Raw genomic sequence first — 22,298 nt, 5'->3', positions numbered from 1 at the left:
CTCCACAGGAAAAAAAAAAAAAAGGTTTATTTTTGTGTCGGGGAAGGAAACAGCTGAGGCATATGAAAGAGTTCCCTGGTTGCCAGAGCCCAGGTCTGTCGCCTTCAATTTGTTTCCCGAATGGTTTGTGCATCGGGCTGACAGACACTTTGATACTAGCAGAGCGAGAGGAAGTGGAGAAGTGAGGCTCGACTCGTCTGTGTGCCTGGCTGCTGAGAGAGACTGCCATACCCTTATTCGACCACTAGGGGGCAGTTGGTATCACAGGATGAGCTTCCAAAGAAACACACACACACACACACACACACACACTCACTCAGACAGTCCATTTTCATTGAGACATTCCCTCAGGGGCTTTGGCTTTCATAATTGACCTGAACTCAGTCAGCCGACAGTTTTGCCTTAGAAGCTTCTCTCAAATATCAGTCACAATGATTGTGTTTACACAGCACACTGCAGATAATGGTGCTTAACTCAAGTGCAGAATATTGGTTTGGTTTCAAGAAAGGGAGTATGTACCATTAACTCAAAAGCCTATAGCTGTCCAACACTTTACAACCGTTCTGATAGATTTGAACTGTCAGAGCAGTAAAAACATCAATAGAACCAAAGTTAACGGCACAACAATGAGACGAAAAATAGTTCAACGAGACAAGCCTTTCAAACAAACGATGATCAACTTGCGTGACTTCACGTTTAGGCAGACAGAACAGCTTTGGGAGCAATTATCCCATCTGCCAAAAGTTAGTATGACATCAGTACATTGTTGGAAAGGTAACCATTAGGCCTACCACTGAAAATGAACCTGGGTTCCATTGGTGCAAGAGAAAATGAACCTGGGTTCCATTGTCTGGGTAAGGTGGAAGAGAAAATGAACCTGGGTTCCATTGTCTGGGTAAGGTGTAAGAGAAAATGAGCCTGGGTTCCATTGTCTGGGTAAGGTGTAAGAGAAAATGAGCCTGGGTTCCAATGAACCTGGGTTCCATTGTCTGGGTAAGGTACAAGAGAAAATGAAGCTCTCTGCCAATTCCATGTCATTTTCTCAGGCACGCAAATGTTATTTCAAATGGCAGGCAATGCTGAGGTTCAACACCGGAGCCTCGTAAAGGAAGTCAATAGTCTGTGCCAAGACATTAAACATCTGATTCTGTCCATTAAATACTACTCATGTAAGTCCCTGAAATCACATAACTGCTTTGAGGAGGCGAGGTAAGTCCCCAAATTCACATATATGAATGGTAAAACACAGGTGTGTATGAATGTAGCCTAGTCTGTGTGAAGTGTGAGAGCTGTGTGTATGAATGTAACCTAGTCTGTGTGAAGTGTGAGAGCTGTGTGTATGAATGTAACCTAGTCTGTGTGAAGTGTGAGAGCTGTGTGTATGAATGTAACCTAGTCTGTGTGAAGTGTGAGAGCTGTGTGTATGAATGTAACCTAGTCTGTGTGAAGTGTGAGAGCTGTGTGTATGAATGTAACCTAGTCTGTGTGAAGTGTGTGTATGAATGTAGCCTAGTCTGTGTGAAGTGTGAGAGCTGTGTGTATGAATGTAACCTAGTCTGTGTGAATTGTGAGAGCTGTGTGTATGAATGTAACCTAGTCTGTGTGAAGTTTGAGAGCTGTGTGTGTGAATGTAACCTAGTCTGTGTGAATTGTGAGAGCTGTGTGTATGAATGTAACCTAGTCTGTGTGAAGTTTGAGAGCTGTGTGTGTGAATGTAACCTAGTCTGTGTGAATTGTGAGAGCTGTGTGTATGAATGTAACCTAGTCTGTGTGACGTTTGAGAGCTGTGTGTGTGAATGTAACCTAGTCTGTGTGAAGTTTGAGAGCTGTGTGTGTGAATGTAACCTAGTCTGTGTGAAGTGTGAGAGCTGTGTGTGTGAATGTAACCTAGTCTGTGTGAAGTGTGAGAGCTGTGTGTATGAATGTAACCTAGTCTGGGTGAAGTGTGAGAGCTGTGTGTATGAATGTAGCCTAGTCTGTGTGAAGTGTGAGCGCTGTGTGTATGAATGTAACCACAGCACCAGTAAGAAGTGGTAAAAAGGCCACACAGTGTTGCTTTCAGACAGTTGTGGAAAAAGTACCCAAATATACATACACAAAAGTAAATGGTTTAAAATTCCTTATATTAAGCAAATGTTTTTAATTTACGGATAGCCAAGAGGCAACACTAAGAATGTGCTTAGTGAGTCCGTCAGATCAGAGGCAGTAGAAATGACCAGGGATGTTCTCTTGATTAGTGCGTGAATTGGAAAATGTTCCTGTCCTGCTAAGCATCAAAATGTAACGAGTACTTTTGGTTGTCAGGAAAAATGTATGGAGTAAAATGTAGAAGTTGTCAAAAATATAAATAGTAAATAAAGTACAGAAAAACGACTTATGTCGTACTTTTTAGGGCTAGCGTTAGCCTAGTGTTAGCCTAGCGTTAGCCTAGCTTCAGCAGGTGACCCACCACACGAGCACTGGGGAGTTTGACAAGAAAACAAATTAACTCCCTCACTCACTTCCACACACAACCCCCAGGCACTGAACCCCCACTACACACAACCCCCAGGCACTGAACCCCCACTACACACAACCCCCAGGCACTGAACCCCCACTACACACAACCCCCAGGCACTGAACCCCCACTACACACAACCCCCAGGCACTGAACCCCCGCTACACACAACCCCCAGGCACTGAACCCCCACTACACACAACCCCCAGGCACTGAACCCCCACTACACACAACCCCCAGGCACTGAACCCCCACTACACACAACCCCCAGGCACTGAACCCACACTACACACAACCCCCAGGCACTGAACCCCCACTACACACAACCACCAGGCATTGAACCCCCACTACACACAACCCCCAGGCACTGAACCCACACTACACACAACCCCCAGGCACTGAACCCCCACTACACACAACCACCAGGCATTGAACCCCCACTACACACAACCCCCAGGCACTGAACCCCCACTACACACAACCCCCAGGCACTGAACCCCCACTACACACAACCCCCAGGCACTGAACCCCCACTACACACAACCCCCAGGCACTGAACCCCCACTACACACAACCCCCAGGCACTGAACCCCCACTACACACAACCACCAGGCACTGAACCCCCACTACACACAACCACCAGGCACTGAACCCCCCACTACACACAACCCCCAGGCACTGAACCCCCCACTACACACAACCCCCAGGCACTGAACCCCCACTACACACAACCACCAGGCACTGAACCCCCACTACACATAACCCCCAGGCACTGAACCCCCACTACACACAACCCCCAGGCACTGAACCCCCACTACACACAACCACCAGGCATTGAACCCCCACTACACACAACCACCAGGCATTGAACCCCCACTACACATAACCCCCAGGCACTGAACCCCCACTACACACAACCACCAGGCATTGAACCCCCACTACACACAACCACCAGGCATTGAACCCCCACTACACATAACCCCCAGGCACTGAACCCCCACTACACACAACCACCAGGCATTGACCCCCCACTACACACAACCACCAGGCATTGACCCCCCACTACACACAACCACCAGGCATTGACCCCCCACTACACACAACCACCAGGCATTGACCCCCCACTACACACAACCACCAGGCATTGACCCCCCACTACACACAACCCCCAGGCATTGACCCCCCACTACACACTACACATTTTTCAACGCCGATACAGATCATTGGAGGACCAAAAAAAGCCGCTACCGATTAATCGTCCGATTTATATTTACATATATATTTGTAATAATGACAATTACAACAATACTGAATGAACACTTATTTTAACTTAACATAATACATCAATAAAATCTATTTAGTCTCAAATAAATAATGAAACATGTTCAATTTGGTTTAAATAATGCAAAATCACAGTGTTGGAGAAGAAAGTAAAAGTGCAATATGTACCATGTAAAAAAGCTAACGTTTAAGTTCCTTGCTCAGACCATATGAAAGCTGGTGGTTCAATATTCCCAGTTAAGAAGTTTTAGGTTGTAGTTATTATAGGAATTATGACACGTTGACTATTTCTCTCTATACCATTTGTATTCCACATATATTTGACTATTGGATGTTCTTATAGACACATTGGTATTGCCAGCCTAATCTCGGGAGTTGATCAGCGCTGTAAATCAAACATTGCGAAGAGCTGCTGGCAAACGCAGTAAAGTGCTGTTTGAATGAATGCTTACGGGCCTGCTGGTGCCTACCACCACTCAGTCAGACTGCTCTATCAAATATCAAATCATATACTTAATTATAATATAATAAACACAGAAATATGAGCCTTAGGTCATTAACATGGTAAAATCCGGAAACTATCATTTAGAAAACAAAATGTTTATTCTTTCAGTGAAATACGGAACTGTTCCGTATTTTATCTAACGGGTGGCAAACCTAAGTCTAAATATTGCTGTTACATTGCACAACCTTCAATGTTATGTCATAATTATGTACAATTCTGGCAAATTAGCTTGCAACGAGCCAGGCGGCCCAAACTGTTGCATATACCCCGACTCTGCGTGCAATCAACGCAAGAGAAGTGACACAATTTTCATAGTTAATATTGCCTGCTAACATGAATTTCTTTTAACTAAATATGCAGGTTCTGTGTATTGATTTTAAGAAAGGCATTGATGTTTATGGTTAGGTACAATGGTGCAACGATTGCGCATTTGTTAAATCATCACCCATTTGGCAAAGTTGAAGTAGGCTGTGATTCGATGATAAATTAACGCATTGATTAAATGCAAAGCAGGACAAGCTAGTTAACCTAGTAATATCATCAACCATGTGTAGTTAACTAGTGATTATCTGAAGATTGATAGTTTTTTATAGATACGTTTAATTCTAGCTAGGAACTTACCGTGGCTCCTTGCTGCACTCGCATAACAAGTGGTCAGCCTGCCACTCAGTTTCATCAGGGGAATGCAATGTAATCGGCCATAACTGGCTTCCAAAAATGCAGATTACCGATTGTTATGAAAACTTGAAATTGGCCCGAATTAAATCGTCTTTGTCCCCTCCCAGCGAGCCTGCCTGGGGTTTGTCCCCTCCCAGCGAGCCTGCCTGGGGTTTGTCCCCTCCCAGAGAACCTGCCTGGAGTTTGTAGGGCTCGTCGAAGACAGCCAGTTGGAGAATGGCTCGTAGAAGACAGCCAGTTGGAGAATGGCTCGTAGAAGACAGCCAGTTGGAGAATGGCTCGTAGAAGACAGCCAGTTGGAGAATGGCTCGTAGAAGACAGCCAGTTGGAGAATGGCTCGTAGAAGACAGCCAGTTGGAGAATGGCTCGTAGAAGACAGCCAGTTGGAGAATGGCTCGTAGAAGACAGCCAGTTGGAGAATGGCTCGTAGAAGACAGCCAGTTGGAGAATGGCTCGTAGAAGACAGCCAGTTGGAGAATGGCTCGTAGAAGACAGCCAGTTGGAGAATGGCTCGTAGAAGACAGCCAGTTGGAGAATGGCTCGTAGAAGACAGCCAGTTGGAGAATGGCTCGTAGAAGACAGCCAGTTGGAGAATGGCTCGTAGAAGACAGCCAGTTGGAGAATGGGTCGTTGCGGAGCGGTAAAGCCATGCTGTTTTTCATACTTGAAGTCTGGGACTCTCTGCGGTTGTTTTGCATACCTCTCCGCAGACTGCGCATACAAGGAGCAGCAAACTGACACGGCTGACAATCCTAACTCAAGACTACAAGCTCCACTTGCTGGGGTCTTACTGAACCAAAGAGCATACAGAGCAGATCTTCAGATACGGTTGGAGGATTTGTAGGTAATTATTTTTCCTTCTCCATGGCCGAGTTGAAGGAGTTAAGTAGCTTCTGAACTTACTACAGTTGGTTAAAATGTGAAAAATGAAAGTGAAAAATAGGCAACCAAAATAGGCCTCCCTTCGTCATCTGCTAAATACATTGGAGTTCGCCTGGATCAAGCCCAGGAAGCGGAAAGGCCCAGGAAGCGGAAAGGCCCAGGAAGCGGAAAGGCCCAGGAAGCAGAAAGGCCCAGGAAGCAGAAAGGCCCAGAAAGCAGAAAGGTCCAGAAAGCAGAAAGGCCCAGAAAGCAGAAAGGCCCAGAAAGCAGAAAGGCCCAGGAAGAGGAAAGTAAGCAACAGAAAAAGAGGCCCAGGAAGTAGAAAGGCCCAGGAAGCAGAAAGGCCCAGGAAGCAGAAAGTAAGCAACAGAAAAAGAGGCCCAGGAAGAAATGGAGACAGAAAAGAGTAATAAGAAAAGTAAAATGGCAAGATACAATGATAGAGAAAGAAGCTACGAGAGACATGAACCGGTTGCCCCCCATGTTGATTCTCAAGGGCACCAGCTAGGAACCCCTTCCCTTCCACTGCCCCCGCAGAGCAACAAAGACCACTTCGCCTCACCTCCCTCAAAGACCTCCCTAATGGCAACAAAGACCACTTCTCCTCACCTCCCCCATCAAAGATCACCACCAGCCTTGCTCCGCTCATCCCTCCTCGCCTCTCCCATCAAAAGCCTCTCTAATGGCAACAAAGAGCTGACAAGCTCCCAGAGGGAGCCTAGAGGTCTGGGAACCTCTCCTGCCTGGGTCACCAGTTTCATCTTTCCCCCACTGGAAGGTCTTTCATTAAATAGGCACGCATGGACCCCGTAATCCTCCTCCCCCTGGCCACTAAGGCCCCCCTCCCCCTCCCCCTGGCCACTAAGGCCCCCCTCCCCCTCCCCCTGGCCACTAAGGCCCCCCTCCCCCTCGCCACTAAGGCCCCCTTCCCCTGCGGTGGGTCAAGTCTGCAGGTCGTCCGAGGCCCCCAGGCACCATTCTCATTTAACTAGTCGGATTATATTTTTCCCCCATTCACCAACTGCAGGTCAAATAGATGATTGGACAAAATCCATATCATGTAAATGTCTAGAGGACTAAATAAAGGACCTGTGTTAGCGTCACCCACCAGTACACAATCCCATCCAGCCTGAAAGTCTGAGAGTTTATGTTCTCAATTGATGTTTAAAAGGCATTGTGTTGACGAGAGCTGTGTGGGATTATTCTACGTTGTCCAAAGTGTTGATAACAGTGATAAAGGTTTTAATCCCAGAGGAAATGGTGCCAATCGACTACCGCGTATAAAGGAATGAAATCCCTTCACTGCTAAATGGTAACTGATAAACTGTGGCATTGGATTACACTCTTCCTCACACACAAAGCTAGCTAGAACCATGTAGCTGAAATCTGTGGTAGAGCTGGGCTTTCAAAAGTTATCACCTTATCTTGTTGTTCCAATAAGGATGAAAGTCTGGAGGCCAATTTGGCACTAACATTCAACTGGTCTCAGTAATTGTGCCAATATGGATACTTGAGGTCACATTGGTGCTTCTCCTATTTTTGTTCAAATAATTGGGCGTAGGCTAATAACTAAAATTGAATTAGGTAATCAACAAACTTTTAAATGTTTACCAAAGGAACAAAATATACCACTTCTACAAGCATCAGAAAATGGATGGAATGAGGATGGAATGAGGATGGAATGAGGATGGAATGAGGATGGAATGCGGATGGAATGAGGATGGAATGAGGATGGAATGCAGATGGAATGAGGATGGAATGCAGATGGAATGAGGATGGAATGAGGATGGAATGAGGATGGAATGCGGATGGAATGAGGATGGAATGAGGATGGAATGAGGATGGAATGCGGATGGAATGAGGATGGAATGAGGATGGAATGAAGATGGAATGCGGATGGAATGCGGATGGAATGCGGATGGAATGCGGATGGAATGAGGATGGAATGAGGATGGAATGCGGATGGAATGAGGATGGAATACGGATGCCAGACATCTGTGTTGATGAGGTCTTGCTCCTGTAGCGAGGCTATGGTGACGACTCTCTGAATGTCCGGGTCACATGACCAGGGTGAGGGGGCGCTCTTTTAAAATCACCTCACCAGCCATTTAACACAAGCTGAGCGAATCCCGCTGAATGGAAGGGAGAGAGAACAGCTCCAAATCCCCTCCTCGTTCTTTTCCTTTCCTCTGAGGGCAGAGGGCTTGGCAGCCGTGTGCCGTTTGTGCTTCCCTGGGGCTGAAAAACAAGCCCTCACACTGAGACCTTGAGTAGTGTTAACTGATTGTGCAGACACACTGACTGACCCCTTCTGCTGCTCCCTGACCACGACACACTGACTGACCCCTTCTGCAGCCCCCTGACCACGACACACTGACTGACCCCTTCTGCTGCTCCCTGACCACGACATACTGACTGACCCCTTCTGCTGTTCCCTGACCACGACACACTGACTGACCCCTTCTGCTGCTCCCTGACCACGACATACCGACTGACCCCTTCTGCTGCTCCCTGACCACGACCCACCGACTGACCCCTCCTGCTGCTCCCTGACCACGACATACCGACTGACCCCTCCTACTGCTCCCTGACCACGACATACCGACTGACCCCTCCTGCTGCTCCCTGACTGACCCCTCCTGCTGCTCCCTGACTGACCCCTCCTGCTGCTTCCTGACCACAACACACTGACTGACCCCCTCTACTGCTCCCTGTTGTAGTAGGCCTTAATACTCACTGACCACACACAGCATACATTTAATAGGAGTCAGTCACAAATTCACACCTTTATACTAACACAAAGGGCCATCCGTACCTTTACACTAACACAAAGGGCCATCCGTACCTTTATACTAACACAAAGGGCCATCCGTATCTTTATACTAACACAAAGGGCCATCCGTACCTTTACACTAACACAAAGGGCCATCCGCACCTTTACACTAACACAAAGGGCCATCCGCACCTTTACACTAACACAAAGGGCCATCCGTATCTTTATACTAACACAAAGGGCCATCCGTATCTTTACACTAACACAAAGGGCCATCCGTATCTTTATACTAACACAAAGGGCCATCCGTATCTTTACACTAACACAAAGGGCCATCCGTATCTTTACACTAACACAAAGGGCCATCCGTACCTTTACACTAACACAAAGGGCCATCCGTACCTTTACACTAACACAAAGGGCCATCCGTACCTTTACACTAACACAAAGGGCCATCCGTATCTTTATACTAACACAAAGGGCCATCCGTACCTTTACACTAACACAAAGGGCCATCCGTATCTTTATACTAACACAAAGGGCCATCCGTACCTTTACACTAACACAAAGGGCCATCCGTACCTTTACACTAACACAAAGGGCCATCCGTATCTTTACACTAACACAAAGGGCCATCCGTATCTTTACACTAACACAAAGGGCCATCCGTATCTTTACACTAACACAAAGGGCCATCCACACCTTTACACTAACACAAAGGGCCATCCGTATCTTTACACTAACACAAAGGGCCATCCACACCTTTATACTAACACAAAAAGAGCCATCCACACCTTTATACTAACAAAGAGCCATCCACACCTTTATACTAACAAAGGGCCATCCACACCTTTATACTAACACAAAAAGGGCCAGCCACACCTTTATACTAACACAAAAAGGGCCATCCACACCTTTATACTAACACAAAAAGAGCCATTCACACCTTTATACTAACACAAAAAGGGCCATCCACACCTTTATACTAACACAAAGGACAATCCACACCTTTACATAAAGACAAAGGGCCATTCGCACCTTTATACTAACACAAAAAGGGCCATCCACACCCAAGATGATAACTATAACTGGCGAGCATCCATACTAGAGGAAAATGTTTTTGTTTAATTATTCTAGAATACACCTGTCCTACTGCACGCTGTAGACCTATTTAATGGATAGGTAGCATAAACATATAATCGCATGTAACATATGGATTTGAGTTAGTATACGCATCAAAAGTCACAATACAAAGTTACATCTCACTTTTCTATTTTTTTTTTTTTTTGCGTAATTGGATCAATGCTGGGAAAAGCTTTGGCGGGTGTGAGGTAATACGCAGGACCCAGAAATAACGTCAAATCTATAACTTCAATTTAAACCAAATCGTTTGCACTCACGACTACTGGTTTCAATTTTGAATTTCTTACAAATCAGCTTGCAAGGTTGCTAGTCAACTAAGTTGCTAGTTTGACCTTTTAGGGAGGCTAGTTGGCTAGCAGGCTAGTTGGCTAGCAACTTAGTAGGCCAACTAAGTTGCTAGCCAATTAGCTTGCTAACGTTTTACCCTGCTCGTCATCTATGAACTGCTTGAAGAACGATCTGCCATGTACTCCTATAATCTCCCCTCAGCACAGCCAGAAGAGGACTGGCCACCCCTCAGAGCCTGGTTTCTTCCTAGGTTCCAGCCTTCCTAGGGAGTTTTTTCTTAGCCACTGTGCTTCTACATCTGCATTGCTTGCTCTCTGGTGTTTTAGGCTGGGTTTCTGTACAGCGCTATGTGACATCGGCTGATGTAAAAAGGGCTTTATAAATACACAATAACATGTTTTTATACAGTAGCCTGTTGCGCAGGGGAATATGTAGCCGAAGTAGGAAGGTAAATATTAGCTAGTGGTTAAGAGCGATTGGGTCAGTAAACAAAAAGGTCGAACCGACTAGGTGAAAAATCTGTTGATGTGACCTTGAGCAAGGCACTTAATCCTAATTTCTACTTTAAGTCTCTCTGGACAAGAGCGTTTACTAAATGACTACAATGTAATATTTACCTGCAAGAAAAAATAACATTAATTGGATGATCTTTGATAAAGGGACAATTTTTCTTAATGTTTAAACAGGCATTTTTTCAAAAAAATCGGTTTTCTGTTAAAATGACACAAAAAAAAAATCCCTGTGAATTTATAATGCAAATGGTCTACATCGCACTTCCCGCGGAGAGACAAAATGTTCTTGCTCTTGCTCTTCACGAGGGTGGCGCATGTAGCTTGTCATAGTCCAATAAGTCACCAAACCGGCTGTAGTCAGAGCTAGAGCCTCCGGGTGGCAAGTTATTAGGAGATATCTATCCTAATTAATGGAAGCTAGCTAGCATAACCTCCGCGTGGCAAGTTATTAGGAGATATCTATCCTAATTAATGGAAGCTAGCTAGCATAACCTCCGCGTGGCAAGTTATTAGGAGATATCTATCCTAATTAATGGAAGCTAGCTAGCATAACCTCCGCGTGGCAAGTTATTAGGAGATATCTATCCTAATTAATGGAAGCTAGCTAGCATAACCTCTGCGTGGCAAGTTATTAGGAGATATCTATCCTAATTAATGGAAGCTAGCTAGCATAACTAACGTCTTTAGGTTTTCAGTCAAAATACTTTGAAGCTCTAATTACACAAAGAAACACACAAACTGATGAGCAATGAGTAATGTTTCTATAACAATACATGTATTACTAGTAAGAAGTCATGTGGAATATTGCGAATGTAATGTCATATTCTCTGACCTGAGCATTTTAACATAATAGTTTAGCTGGTCCTTTAAGGTTATCTTGGTACTTGAGTCATCACGTGTGCCTGTGTCCCCAGTAAAGGTGAACGATGGCTCTTTTTGCTAGCCGTGGGAGCAAACTAAAATATTGAAAAGCAACCTGGCATGTGAACAAAACAATGTAAATAGCCAAGAAACACGAGGACAAAGTCACACTTTAGTAGACTTGAGTAACTCATGACTGTGGCCATTGCTTCTATAAAAAACGAATCCTTCAGCACAGATTTCTTTGTGCATTACCAGATATGAAACAAAATGTCAGAAATACTTTGAAAAAAGCTACTGCAGCATTTATTTAGCTATAAAATCACAACTCGTACTTGTGACTATACTTGGATAATATTAAATAAGCGCTCGCACTGTAGAGCGCGGAGAGTCACCATGCGCCAACGTGGCTGGTGAATTAGACATTCTTACCGTCCAATGCCAAAAACCTACCTGCATTTATTTGGCAGGTGGCCTTGAGCATTACACATTATAGCCTTTTCTTATAGATAGAATCCGAACATCTTTTTCTGCAGAAGCGCAGTAGGAAAGGCAGTAAAAAAGTATCTCACTCGTTATGACTGCAGCAGGCCCCGGCAAAACAGGCACATGGGCAAGAGTAGACACTTTCATTAGAAGAATGATGAAGATAACGCACTTAACTGACCAAATCAGCATTTCGCTACACTCGCATTAACATCTGCTAACCATGTGTATGTGACAAATAAAATTTGATTTGATTTGAAATCATCTAATAGTGAACTAGCTAGCTAACACGTGAGCTAACTAGCCAAGCTACAAGGAATGTTTCAGATTGGTCATCTTTTGCATACCTTATTCGCTGTGCTCTCATCTGGCAACGGCGGGCGGACTCTCTCACACACACACACACACACACCCACCCACCCACACACCCACACACACACATCGTAGGCTGCTTGTAGAGCGCTTTAGCATCTTGAAAATGAGCCCTGGTAGTAGGCTATAATTAGATTTACAATTTTATTTTACAGATTAAACAGCAGCGCAATTTAACGTAAACACTAGTAATTTCCGGTCACATTTTTTAAGAACATTGAAAACTGAATGTAAGACATTTTAAGGCCTTTAATTTAAATGAATGAATTTAAGACTAAGGACACGTGGTGGACACCCTGATTAGAAAACCATTTTTCCACCGTTATAGGTATCGTCCAGTAGGGATGGGTTGGGCTGGGCTGTCTAGACCAGTAGGGATGGGCTGGGCTGGCCTGTCTAGACCAGTAGGGCTGGGTTGGGCTGGGCTTTCTAGACCAGTAGGGTTGGGCTGGGCTTTCTAGACCAGTAGGCTGGGCTGGGCTGGGCCGTCTAGACCAGTAGGGTTGGGCTGGGCTTTCTACACCAGTAGGGCTGGGGTGTCTAAGACCAGTAGGGCTGGGCTGTCTAAGACCAGTAGGGCTGGGCTGTCTAAGACCAGTAGGGCTGGGCTGTCTAAGACCAGTAGGGCTGGGCTGTCTAAGACCAGTAGGGCTGGGCTGTCTAAGACCAGTAGGGCTGGGCTGTCTAGACCAGTAGGGCTGGGCTGTCTAGACCAGTAGGGCTGGGCTGTCTAGACCAGTAGGGCTGGTACATGGATGGAATGGAGCGATGCCTAGCTGTGGACAGAAGGGGATGAGTGATGAGTGAGAGGGAAAGGCCAGAGTGAGAGGCCAAAACCACGGGACTGGGAGAGTGAGAGGCCAAAACCAAGGGACTGGGAGAGTGAGTGAAAAGAGTGGTGTAGTGGGGTAGTGAGAGCATGCTCCGAACGAGCTTTACCTACACCACAGTGAATATCTCTGCCAGGGAAACTGTGGTGGGTGTGTGTGTGTGTGTGTGTGTGTGTGTGTGTGTGTGTGTGTGTGTGTGTGTGTGTGTGTGTGTTCAGATCAGCTCCTCTACGTAGACAAACTCGACATCCACATCTCAGTGTCCATCATCATTTTATTCTTGTTGGACGGGGACAAAAACAAGCCGGGGTACAAGCAACAGGCTTTTCTGACAACCTGTGTTGGACCAAGCGAATCAAGAGATCTGAGCTAGAAGGGCTTTCTCAGTTGTGAACCATTCATCTGTTGACAGCCTTCGTGGACCACTGATCGGTTCTACATCTTGGATTTTCCCTCACACTTTTAGAAGTTAAATTCCTCCTCTCAGTTGGCTTAGCAACCAATTGTTTCAAACAGCACGACAGAGCTACATTGTTTCAAACAGCACGGCAGAGCCTTATTGTTTCAAACAGCACGACAGAGCTACATTGTTTCAAACAGCACGACAGAGCTACATTGTTTCAAACAGCACAACAGAGCTACATTGTTTCAAACAGCACGACAGAGCCTCATTGTTTCAAACCGCACGGCAGAGCTACATTGTTTCAAACAGCACGACAGAGCTACATTGTTTCAAACAGCACGACAGAGCTACATTGTTTCAAACAGCACGGCAGAGCTACATTGTTTCAAACAGCACGACAGAGCCTTATTGTTTCAAACAGCACGACAGAGCCTTATTGTTTCAAACAGCACGACAGAGCTACATTGTTTCAAACAGCACGACAGAGCTACATTGTTTCAAACAGCACGACAGAGCTACATTGTTTCAAACAGCACGACAGAGCCTTATTGTTTCAAACAGTACGACAGAGCTACATTGTTTCAAACAGCACGACAGAGCCTTATTGTTTCAAACAGCACGACAGAGCCTTATTGTTTCAAACAGCACGACAGAGCTACATTGTTTCAAACAGCACGACAGAGCTACATTGTTTCAAACAGCACGGCAGAGCCTTATTGTTTCAAACAGTACGACAGAGCTACATTGTTTCAAACAGCACGACAGAGCTACATTGTTTCAAACAGCACGACAGAGCCTTATTGTTTCAAACAGTACGACAGAGCTACATTGTTTCAAACAGCACGACAGAGCTACATTGTTTCAAACAGCACGACAGAGCTACATTGTTTCAAACAGCACGACAGAGCTACATTGTTTCAAACAGCACGACAGAGCTACATTGTTTCAAACAGCACGACAGAGCTACATTGTTTCAAACAGCACGACAGAGCTACATTGTTTCAAACAGCACGACAGAGCCTTATTGTTTCAAACAGCACGACAGAGCCTTATTGTTTCAAACAGTACGACAGAGCTACATAGTTTCAAACAGCATGAGAGAGCTAAATTGTTTCAAACAGCACGGCAGAGCTACATTGTTTCAAACAACACGACAGAGCCTTATTGTTTCAAACAGCACGGCAGAGCTACATTGTTTCAAACAGCACGGCAGAGCTACATTGTTTCAAACAGCACGACAGAGCTACATTGTTTCAAACAGCACAACAGAGCTACATTGTTTCAAACAGCACGACAGAGCTACATAGTTTCAAACAGCACGACAGAGCTACATTGTTTCAAACAGCACGACAGAGCTACATTGTTTCAAACAGCACGACAGAGCTACATTGTTTCAAACAGCACGACAGAGCTACATTGTTTCAAACAGCACGACAGAGCTACATTGTTTCAAACAGTACGACAGAGCTACATTGTTTCAAACAACACGACAGAGCCTTATTGTTTCAAACAGCACGGCAGAGCTACATTGTTTCAAACAGCACGACAGAGCTACATTGTTTCAAACAGCACGACAGCGCTACATTGTTTCAAACAGCACGACAGAGCTACATTGTTTCAAACAGCACGACAGAGCTACATTGTTTCAAACAGCACGACAGAGCTACATTGTTTCAAACAGCACGACAGAGCTACATTGTTTCAAACAGCACGACAGAGCTACATTGTTTCAAACAGCACGACAGAGCCACATTGTTTCAAACAGCACGACAGAGCCTTATTGTTTCAAACAGCACGACAGAGCCTTATTGTTTCAAACAGTACGACAGAGCTACATTGTTTCAAACAGCACGACAGAGCTACATAGTTTCAAACAGCATGACAGAGCCTTATTGTTTCAAACAGCACGACAGCGCTACATTGTTTCAAACAGCACGACAGCGCTACATTGTTTCAAACAGCACGGCAGAGCTACATTGTTTCAAACAGCACGACAGAGCCTTATTGTTTCAAACAGCACGGCAGAGCTACATTGTTTCAAACAGCACGACAGAGCCTTATTGTTTCAAACAGCACGGCAGAGCTACATTGTTTCAAACAGCACGACAGAGCCATATTGTTTCAAACAGCACGGCAGAGCCTTATTGTTTCAAACAGCACGGCAGAGCTACATTGTTTCAAACAGCACGACAGAGCTACATTGTTTCAAACAGCACGACAGAGCTACATTGTTTCAAACAGCACGGCAGAGCTACATTGTTTCAAACAGCACGGCAGAGCTACATTGTTTCAAACAGCACGACAGAGCTATATTGTTTCAAACAGCACGACAGAGCTACATTGTTTCAAACAGCACGGCAGAACTTATTGTTTCAAACAGCACGACAGAGCTACATTGTTTCAAACAGCACGACAGAGCTACATTGTTTCAAACAGCACGACAGAGCTACATTGTTTCAAACAGCACGGCAGAGCCTTATTGTTTCAAATAGCACGGCAGAGCTACATTGTTTCAAACAGCACGACAGAGCTACATTGTTTCAAACAGCGCGACGGAGCTACATTGTTTCAAACAGCACGACAGAGCTACATTGTTTCAAACAGCACGGCAGAGCTACATTGTTTCAAACAGCACGGCAGAGCTACATTGTTTCAAACAGCACGACAGAGCTATATTGTTTCAAACAGCACGACAGAGCTACATTGTTTCAAACAGCACTGCAGAACTTATTGTTTCAAACAGCACGACAGAGCTACATTGTTTCAAACAGCACGACAGAGCTACATTGTTTCAAACAGCACGACAGAGCTACATTGTTTCAAACAGCACGACAGAGCTACATTGTTTCAAACAGCACGGCAGAGCCTTATTGTTTCAAATAGCACGGCAGAGCTACATTGTTTCAAACAACACGACAGAGCTACATTGTTTCAAACAGCACGACAGAGCTACATTGTTTCAAACAGCACGGCAGAGCTACATTGTTTCAAACAGCACGGCAGAGCTACATTGTTTCAAACAGCACGACAGAGCTACATTGTTTCAAACAGCGCGACAAAGCCTTATTGTTTCAAACAGCACGGCAGAGCTACATTGTTTCAAACAGCACGGCAGAGCTACATTGTTTCAAACAGCACGGCAGAGCTACATTGTTTCAAACAGCGCGACAGAGCAACATTGTTTCAAACAGCACGGCAGAGCTACATTGTTTCAAACAGCGCGACAGAGCTACATTGTTTCAAACAGCGCGACAGAGCTACATTGTTTCAAACAGCACGGCAGAGCTACATTGTTTCAAACAGCACGGCAGAGCTACATTGTTTCAAACAGCGCGACAGAGCTACATTGTTTCAAACACCACGACAGAGCTCATTGTTTCAAACAGCACGGCAGAGCTACATTGTTTCAAACACCACGACAGAGCTACATTGTTTCAAACAGCGCGACAGAGCTATATTGTTTCAAACAGCACGGCAGAGCTACATTGTTTCAAACAGCACGACAGAGCCTTATTGTTTCAAACAGCGCGACAGAGCTACATTGTTTCAAACAGTACGGCAGAGCTACATTGTTTCAAACAGCACGACAGAGCTACATTGTTTCAAACAGCACGACAGAGCCTTATTGTTTCAAACAGCGCGACAGAGCCTTATTGTTTCAAACAGCACGACAGAGCTACATTGTTTCAAACAGCACGACAGAGCCTTATTGTTTCAAACAGCGCGACAGAGCTACATTGTTTCAAACAGCACGGCAGAGCTACATTGTTTCAAACAGCACGGCAGAGCCTCATTGTTTCAAACAGTACGACAGAGCTACATTGTTTCAAACAGCACGGCAGAGCTACATTGTTTCAAACAGCACGACAGAGCCTTATTGTTTCAAACAGCGCGACAGAGCTACATAGTTTCAAACAGCACGGCAGAGCTAGATTGTTTCAAACAGCACGACAGAGCCTTATTGTTTCAAACAGCGCGACAGAGCTACATTGTTTCAAACAGCACGGCAGAGCTACATTGTTTCAAACAGCATGACAGAGCTACATTGTTTCAAACCGCACCACAGAGCCTTATTGTTTCAAACAGCACGACAGAGCTACATTGTTTCAAACCGCACCACAGAGCCTTATTGTTTCAAACAGCACGGCAGAGCCTTATTGTTTCAAACAGCACCACAGAGCCTTATTGTTTCAAACAGCGCGACAGAGCTACATTGTTTCAAACAGCACGACAGAGCTACATTGTTTCAAACCGCACCACAGAGCCTTATTGTTTCAAACAGCACGACAGAGCCTTATTGTTTCAAACAGCACGACAGAGCCTTATTGTTTCAAACAGCACGACAGAGCTCCAACAATAGATATTTCACTCCTCACAGCTTCCTCCACTGTTTAATTCTCCACTCACACATTTCTCCATTGTTCTTTGTCCAAACACCACAAAAATGAAATTCTACAGCCCCCCCCCAAAAAAACTGGCTTGTGTTCAAAGTTAATTTAATCGCCAAATCATAACACATTAAATCAAAAAATGCCCGGGCGTAGACGCCTGTAACTGTGGCAACCCCACAGTGGGGGAGCGAGCGTGGGTCTTGGCCCATGTGTGTGTGTGTGTGTGTCAGGGGGGCTGGAGGATTCAGGGGCGTCTCCTCCCCTGCCAACACTTCTCCCTGTCAGGTCCAGCATGGGGTTGCTCATTGATCTACGCGGCACTCGATACACACCGCACGGCAAGAAAGGTCAGCATTTGGTAGTGAAATATCACAAACCGACTTAACGTGACCCACTTTAATGAAGGAAGCTGTGGATATGCAGTGTTGCAGTGTTGAGTGATGTGTAATTGCACCACTGAGGGGGAAAACATGTAGAATATATGGACTATTATAAACTGGGTGGTTGGAGCCCTGAATGTTGATTGGCTGACAGCCGTGGTATACCACAGGTATGACAAAACATATTTTTACTGCAGTAATTACCACGGCTAAGGGATGTTCTTAAAGCACGACACAACGCAGAGTGCCCGGACACAGCCCTTAGCCGTGATATACCCCCTCGTACCTAATTAAATAATCTCTCTTTCTGACACTACACATTGTCTTGATTTGCATACGAGTACGTTGGAAGACACGGGGTTAGGGTTGGGGGGTAAATCCTAAGACGTTTTAATCATGCAGCGAAAAACAGTCACACCGATAAGACACGCGCTTCTGAATGTTCAGCTTCTAACAACAGGTATTAAATAGTCCCCCGTCCTTAAACATAGCCAGATGAAGTGGTCGAGGCTCTCCTTCCATACACACTGCATCTCTCTCTGTCCTGGATACTGTTGAGCCTTGATGTCTACAGTCTATTGCTCCCAGTGCTTAATCTCTTTGTCAAGTGAGGAGGGGGCTGCTGCTGGGGTAGGGTGAGGGGCAACACGGTGACACGTCAAACGAGGCACTGAATCACTACCGGACAGAGAGGAGGGAAAAGGGAGGGGGAGATAGGAAGGAGGGGAAGGAGATGAGAACCAGCCAGTCACATCTCCTGCTCAGCAGCCGCCATAGGGTGAACTGGGAGTTAGTGTGTGTGTGTGTGTGTGTTCGTTCATCTAACCACATCGTGGCGGCGGGGGTCATGGAATGCGTGGGGGCACGTGGGCACGCCTGCAGCCAGACGCCTCCTGACCCCGGCTGCTGCTGTTAAATCATGGTCATTTGAAAGCGATTTATTCATGGCTGTTAATGGACCAGGAGACAGACAGCACCGCCTCACAGAGGACCAGGAGACAGACAGACCACCGCCTCACAGAGGACCAGGAGACAGACAGACCACCGCCTCACAGAGGACCAGGAGACAGACAGCACCGCCTCACAGAGGACCAGGAGACAGACAGCACCGCCTCACAGAGGACCAGGAGACAGACAGCACCGCCTCACAGAGGACCAGGAGACAGACAGCACCGCCTCAGAGGACCAGGAGACAGACAGCACCGCCTCACAGAGGACCAGGAGACAGACAGCACCGCCACAGAGGACCAGGAGACAGACAGCACCGCCTCACAGAGGACCAGGAGACAGACAGCACCGCCTCACAGAGGACCAGGAGACAGACAGCACCGCCTCACAGAGGACCAGGAGACAGACAGCACCGCCTCACAGAGGACCAGGAGACAGACAGCACCGCCTCACAGAGGACCAGGAGACAGACAGCACCGCCTCACAGAGGACCAGGAGACAGACAGCACCGCCTCACAGAGGACCAGGAGACAGACAGCACCGCCTCAGAGGACCAGGAGACAGACAGCACCGCCTCACAGAGGACCAGCAGACAGACAGCACCGCCTCACAGAGGACCAGGAGACAGACAGCACCGCCTCACAGAGGACCAGGAGACAGACAGACAGCACCGCCTCACAGAGGACCAGGAGACAGACAGACAGCACCGCCTCACAGAGGACCAGGAGGCAGACAGCACCGCCTCACAGAGGATCTTTCCTCTGTCCTCTCGAAACTCTAAGGGTTGTAAGTGACTAAACTACTATGTGGATACGCTGTGTTCCAACCCCAGCGCTGAATCATTAAAGGCAATCTGGTGCTGCACGGTCCTTCAGTTTAAACACATTAGCATCCCCGCGGGGGAAAAGCACGTCCGAGCAGGCGGGCTAGCTGTGCCTGCGCCGAGGACGACAGATCTGAAGGTTTTTGTGAAATGAGATGCTTTTAAATCTGTAATGGCTAACTGCTGAAAATGAGGAGGCGGCGGCTATTTCCTTTCTCCATTACTGAGCGAGGGAGAAGGACAGACGAGCAGGCTATAGAGGGTTAGACCGACTCACCGTGAGAACACACAGAGCAGACAAGACCCTCGGCCCCTGGGACGCTGATGAGCCATCTCCCATTGTAGGCGGTGGTTAAAACTCACAGAATAACTGCCAAATGCACCTCTTTGAAGAATGTCTCTTCTGCATTAATGAATGAATTATTTATCCAAAGAGAGGCTTACAATTCATACCAGTAGTACCTTTGGCAGCGGATAAAATAAAACTAAAACATCTTGCTTTTCTTCCTCACGACATTTTATCGGGAGGCCCTACATAAAATAATAGGCCCAACAAAAAACAACACTTTTTTTTTTTTGAAGAAATCCCAGGCAACACATTTCCCTTATCCACAAAAAAGGGAAAATATATAGGTTTTTGTAGCACAAAAAATTGCTCTGGTCCCTTCGCATAATAATAAATAACCTAGTACTTTCACAGTGTTTTTACCCAAAGATACTTTACAATAGGAAACAATAAGGAAACCAAAAACAACAAAGAAATAACTGAGTAGGAGAGCCCCCCTCAAACAGAGACTATACCAACATGATATCCCCGTATCCCTCAGCCCATAGAACAACCCTTACCGTCCTCGGTCTCCTGCCAGACGATGCCCTCCAGGTTGACGCTGGTCCCGGGTTCGCAGGGCCCCAGGCACTCGGGCTCCGTGGCCAAGGCCATGTCCGTCGTGTTGGACGCCACTGAGCGCGTGCGCACCATGATCTGCTCACAGGGTGAGGCGATGCTGTCATTGCTGTTGCCCACCGGCGCCATGAGGGGTGGAGTGGCGGGCACGGAGACAGGAGACTCCATCTGGGAGAAAGAAGATAACATGATAAACTAAATCTGACATAGAGCACACCAAAGGAGGCCGCGTTTCTACGTTACGATAGGCACAGCAAAATGTGAAGGGTGGCAAGAATTGATAAGAGTAGAGTACTGATACAGTGATAGTCAAAGCATTTGTTGGTTGTTGTTGACAGCAGTGGTCGGCCATTTCCCCTGCTCTGTGAATGTTGAACATTACTTGTTGTTGGCAGCAGTGGTCGGCCATTTCCCCTGCTCTGTGAATGTTGAACATTACTTGTTGTTTGCAGCAGTGGTCGGCCATTTCCCCTGCTCTGTGAATGTTGAACATTACTTGTTGTTGGCAGCAGTGGTCGGCCATTTCCCCTGCTCTGTGAATGTTGAACATTACTTGTTGTTGACAGCAGTGGTCGGCCATTTCCCCTGCTCTGTGAATGTTGAACATTACTTGTTGTTGGCAGCAGTGGTCGGCCATTTCCCCTGCTCTGTGAATGTTGAACATTACTTGTTGTTGGCAGCAATGGTCGGCCATTTCCCCTGCTCTGTGAATGTTGAACATTACTTGTTGTTGGCAGCAGTGGTCGACCATTTCCCCTGCTCTGTGAATGTTGAACATTACTTGTTGTTGGCAGCAGTGGCAGGCCATTTCCCCTGCTCTGTGAATGTTGAACATTACTTGTTGTTGGCAGCAGTGGTCAGCCATTTCCCCTGCTCTGTGAATGTTGAACATTACTTGTTGTTGGCAGCAGTGACAGGCCATTTCCCTTGCTCTGTGAATGTTGAACATTACTTGTTGTTGGCAGCAGTGGCAGGCCATTTCCCCTGCTCTGTGAATGTTGAACATTACTTGTTGTTGGCAGCAGTGGTCGGCCATTTCCCCTGATCTGTGAATGTTGAACATTACTTGTTGTTGGCAGCAGTGGCCGGCCATTTCCCCTGCTCTGTGAATGTTGAACATTACTTGTTGTTGGCAGCAGTGGTCGGCCATTTCCCCTGCTCTGTGAATGTTGAACATTACTTGTTGTTGGCAGCAGTGGTCGGCCATTTCCCCTGATCTGTGAATGTTGAACATTACTTGTTGTTGTTGGCAGCAGTGACAGGGCATTTCCCCTGCTCTGTGAATGTTGAACATTACTTGTTGTTGGCAGCAGTGGTCGGCCATTTCCCCTGCTCTGTGAA

The 22,298-nt window shown here is 46.3% G+C and overlaps 1 protein-coding gene across 2 annotated transcripts in view; it reads right to left on the bottom strand.

Moving 5' to 3' along the window:
* The window catches only part of LOC110521236 (zinc finger protein 609), a 185,894-nt gene that overhangs the window by 24,539 nt on the left and 139,057 nt on the right, over positions 1–22,298 (bottom strand). For both annotated transcript variants that reach the window (XM_036968847.2, XM_036968845.2), the window contains exon 3: positions 20,900–21,125. In XM_036968847.2, coding sequence (XP_036824742.2) covers positions 20,900–21,125 — 226 coding nt within the window. The remainder of the gene's footprint in view (positions 1–20,899; positions 21,126–22,298) is intronic.

Source organism: Oncorhynchus mykiss, chromosome 4 (genome assembly GCF_057628025.1).
Source record: "Oncorhynchus mykiss isolate SJ-2025 chromosome 4, ASM5762802v1, whole genome shotgun sequence".
In the NCBI taxonomy this organism is placed as follows: Eukaryota; Metazoa; Chordata; class Actinopteri; order Salmoniformes; family Salmonidae; genus Oncorhynchus; species Oncorhynchus mykiss.
The sequence above is the reverse complement of the archived record's forward strand: the minus strand, read 5'-3'. Positions and strand labels throughout refer to the sequence as shown.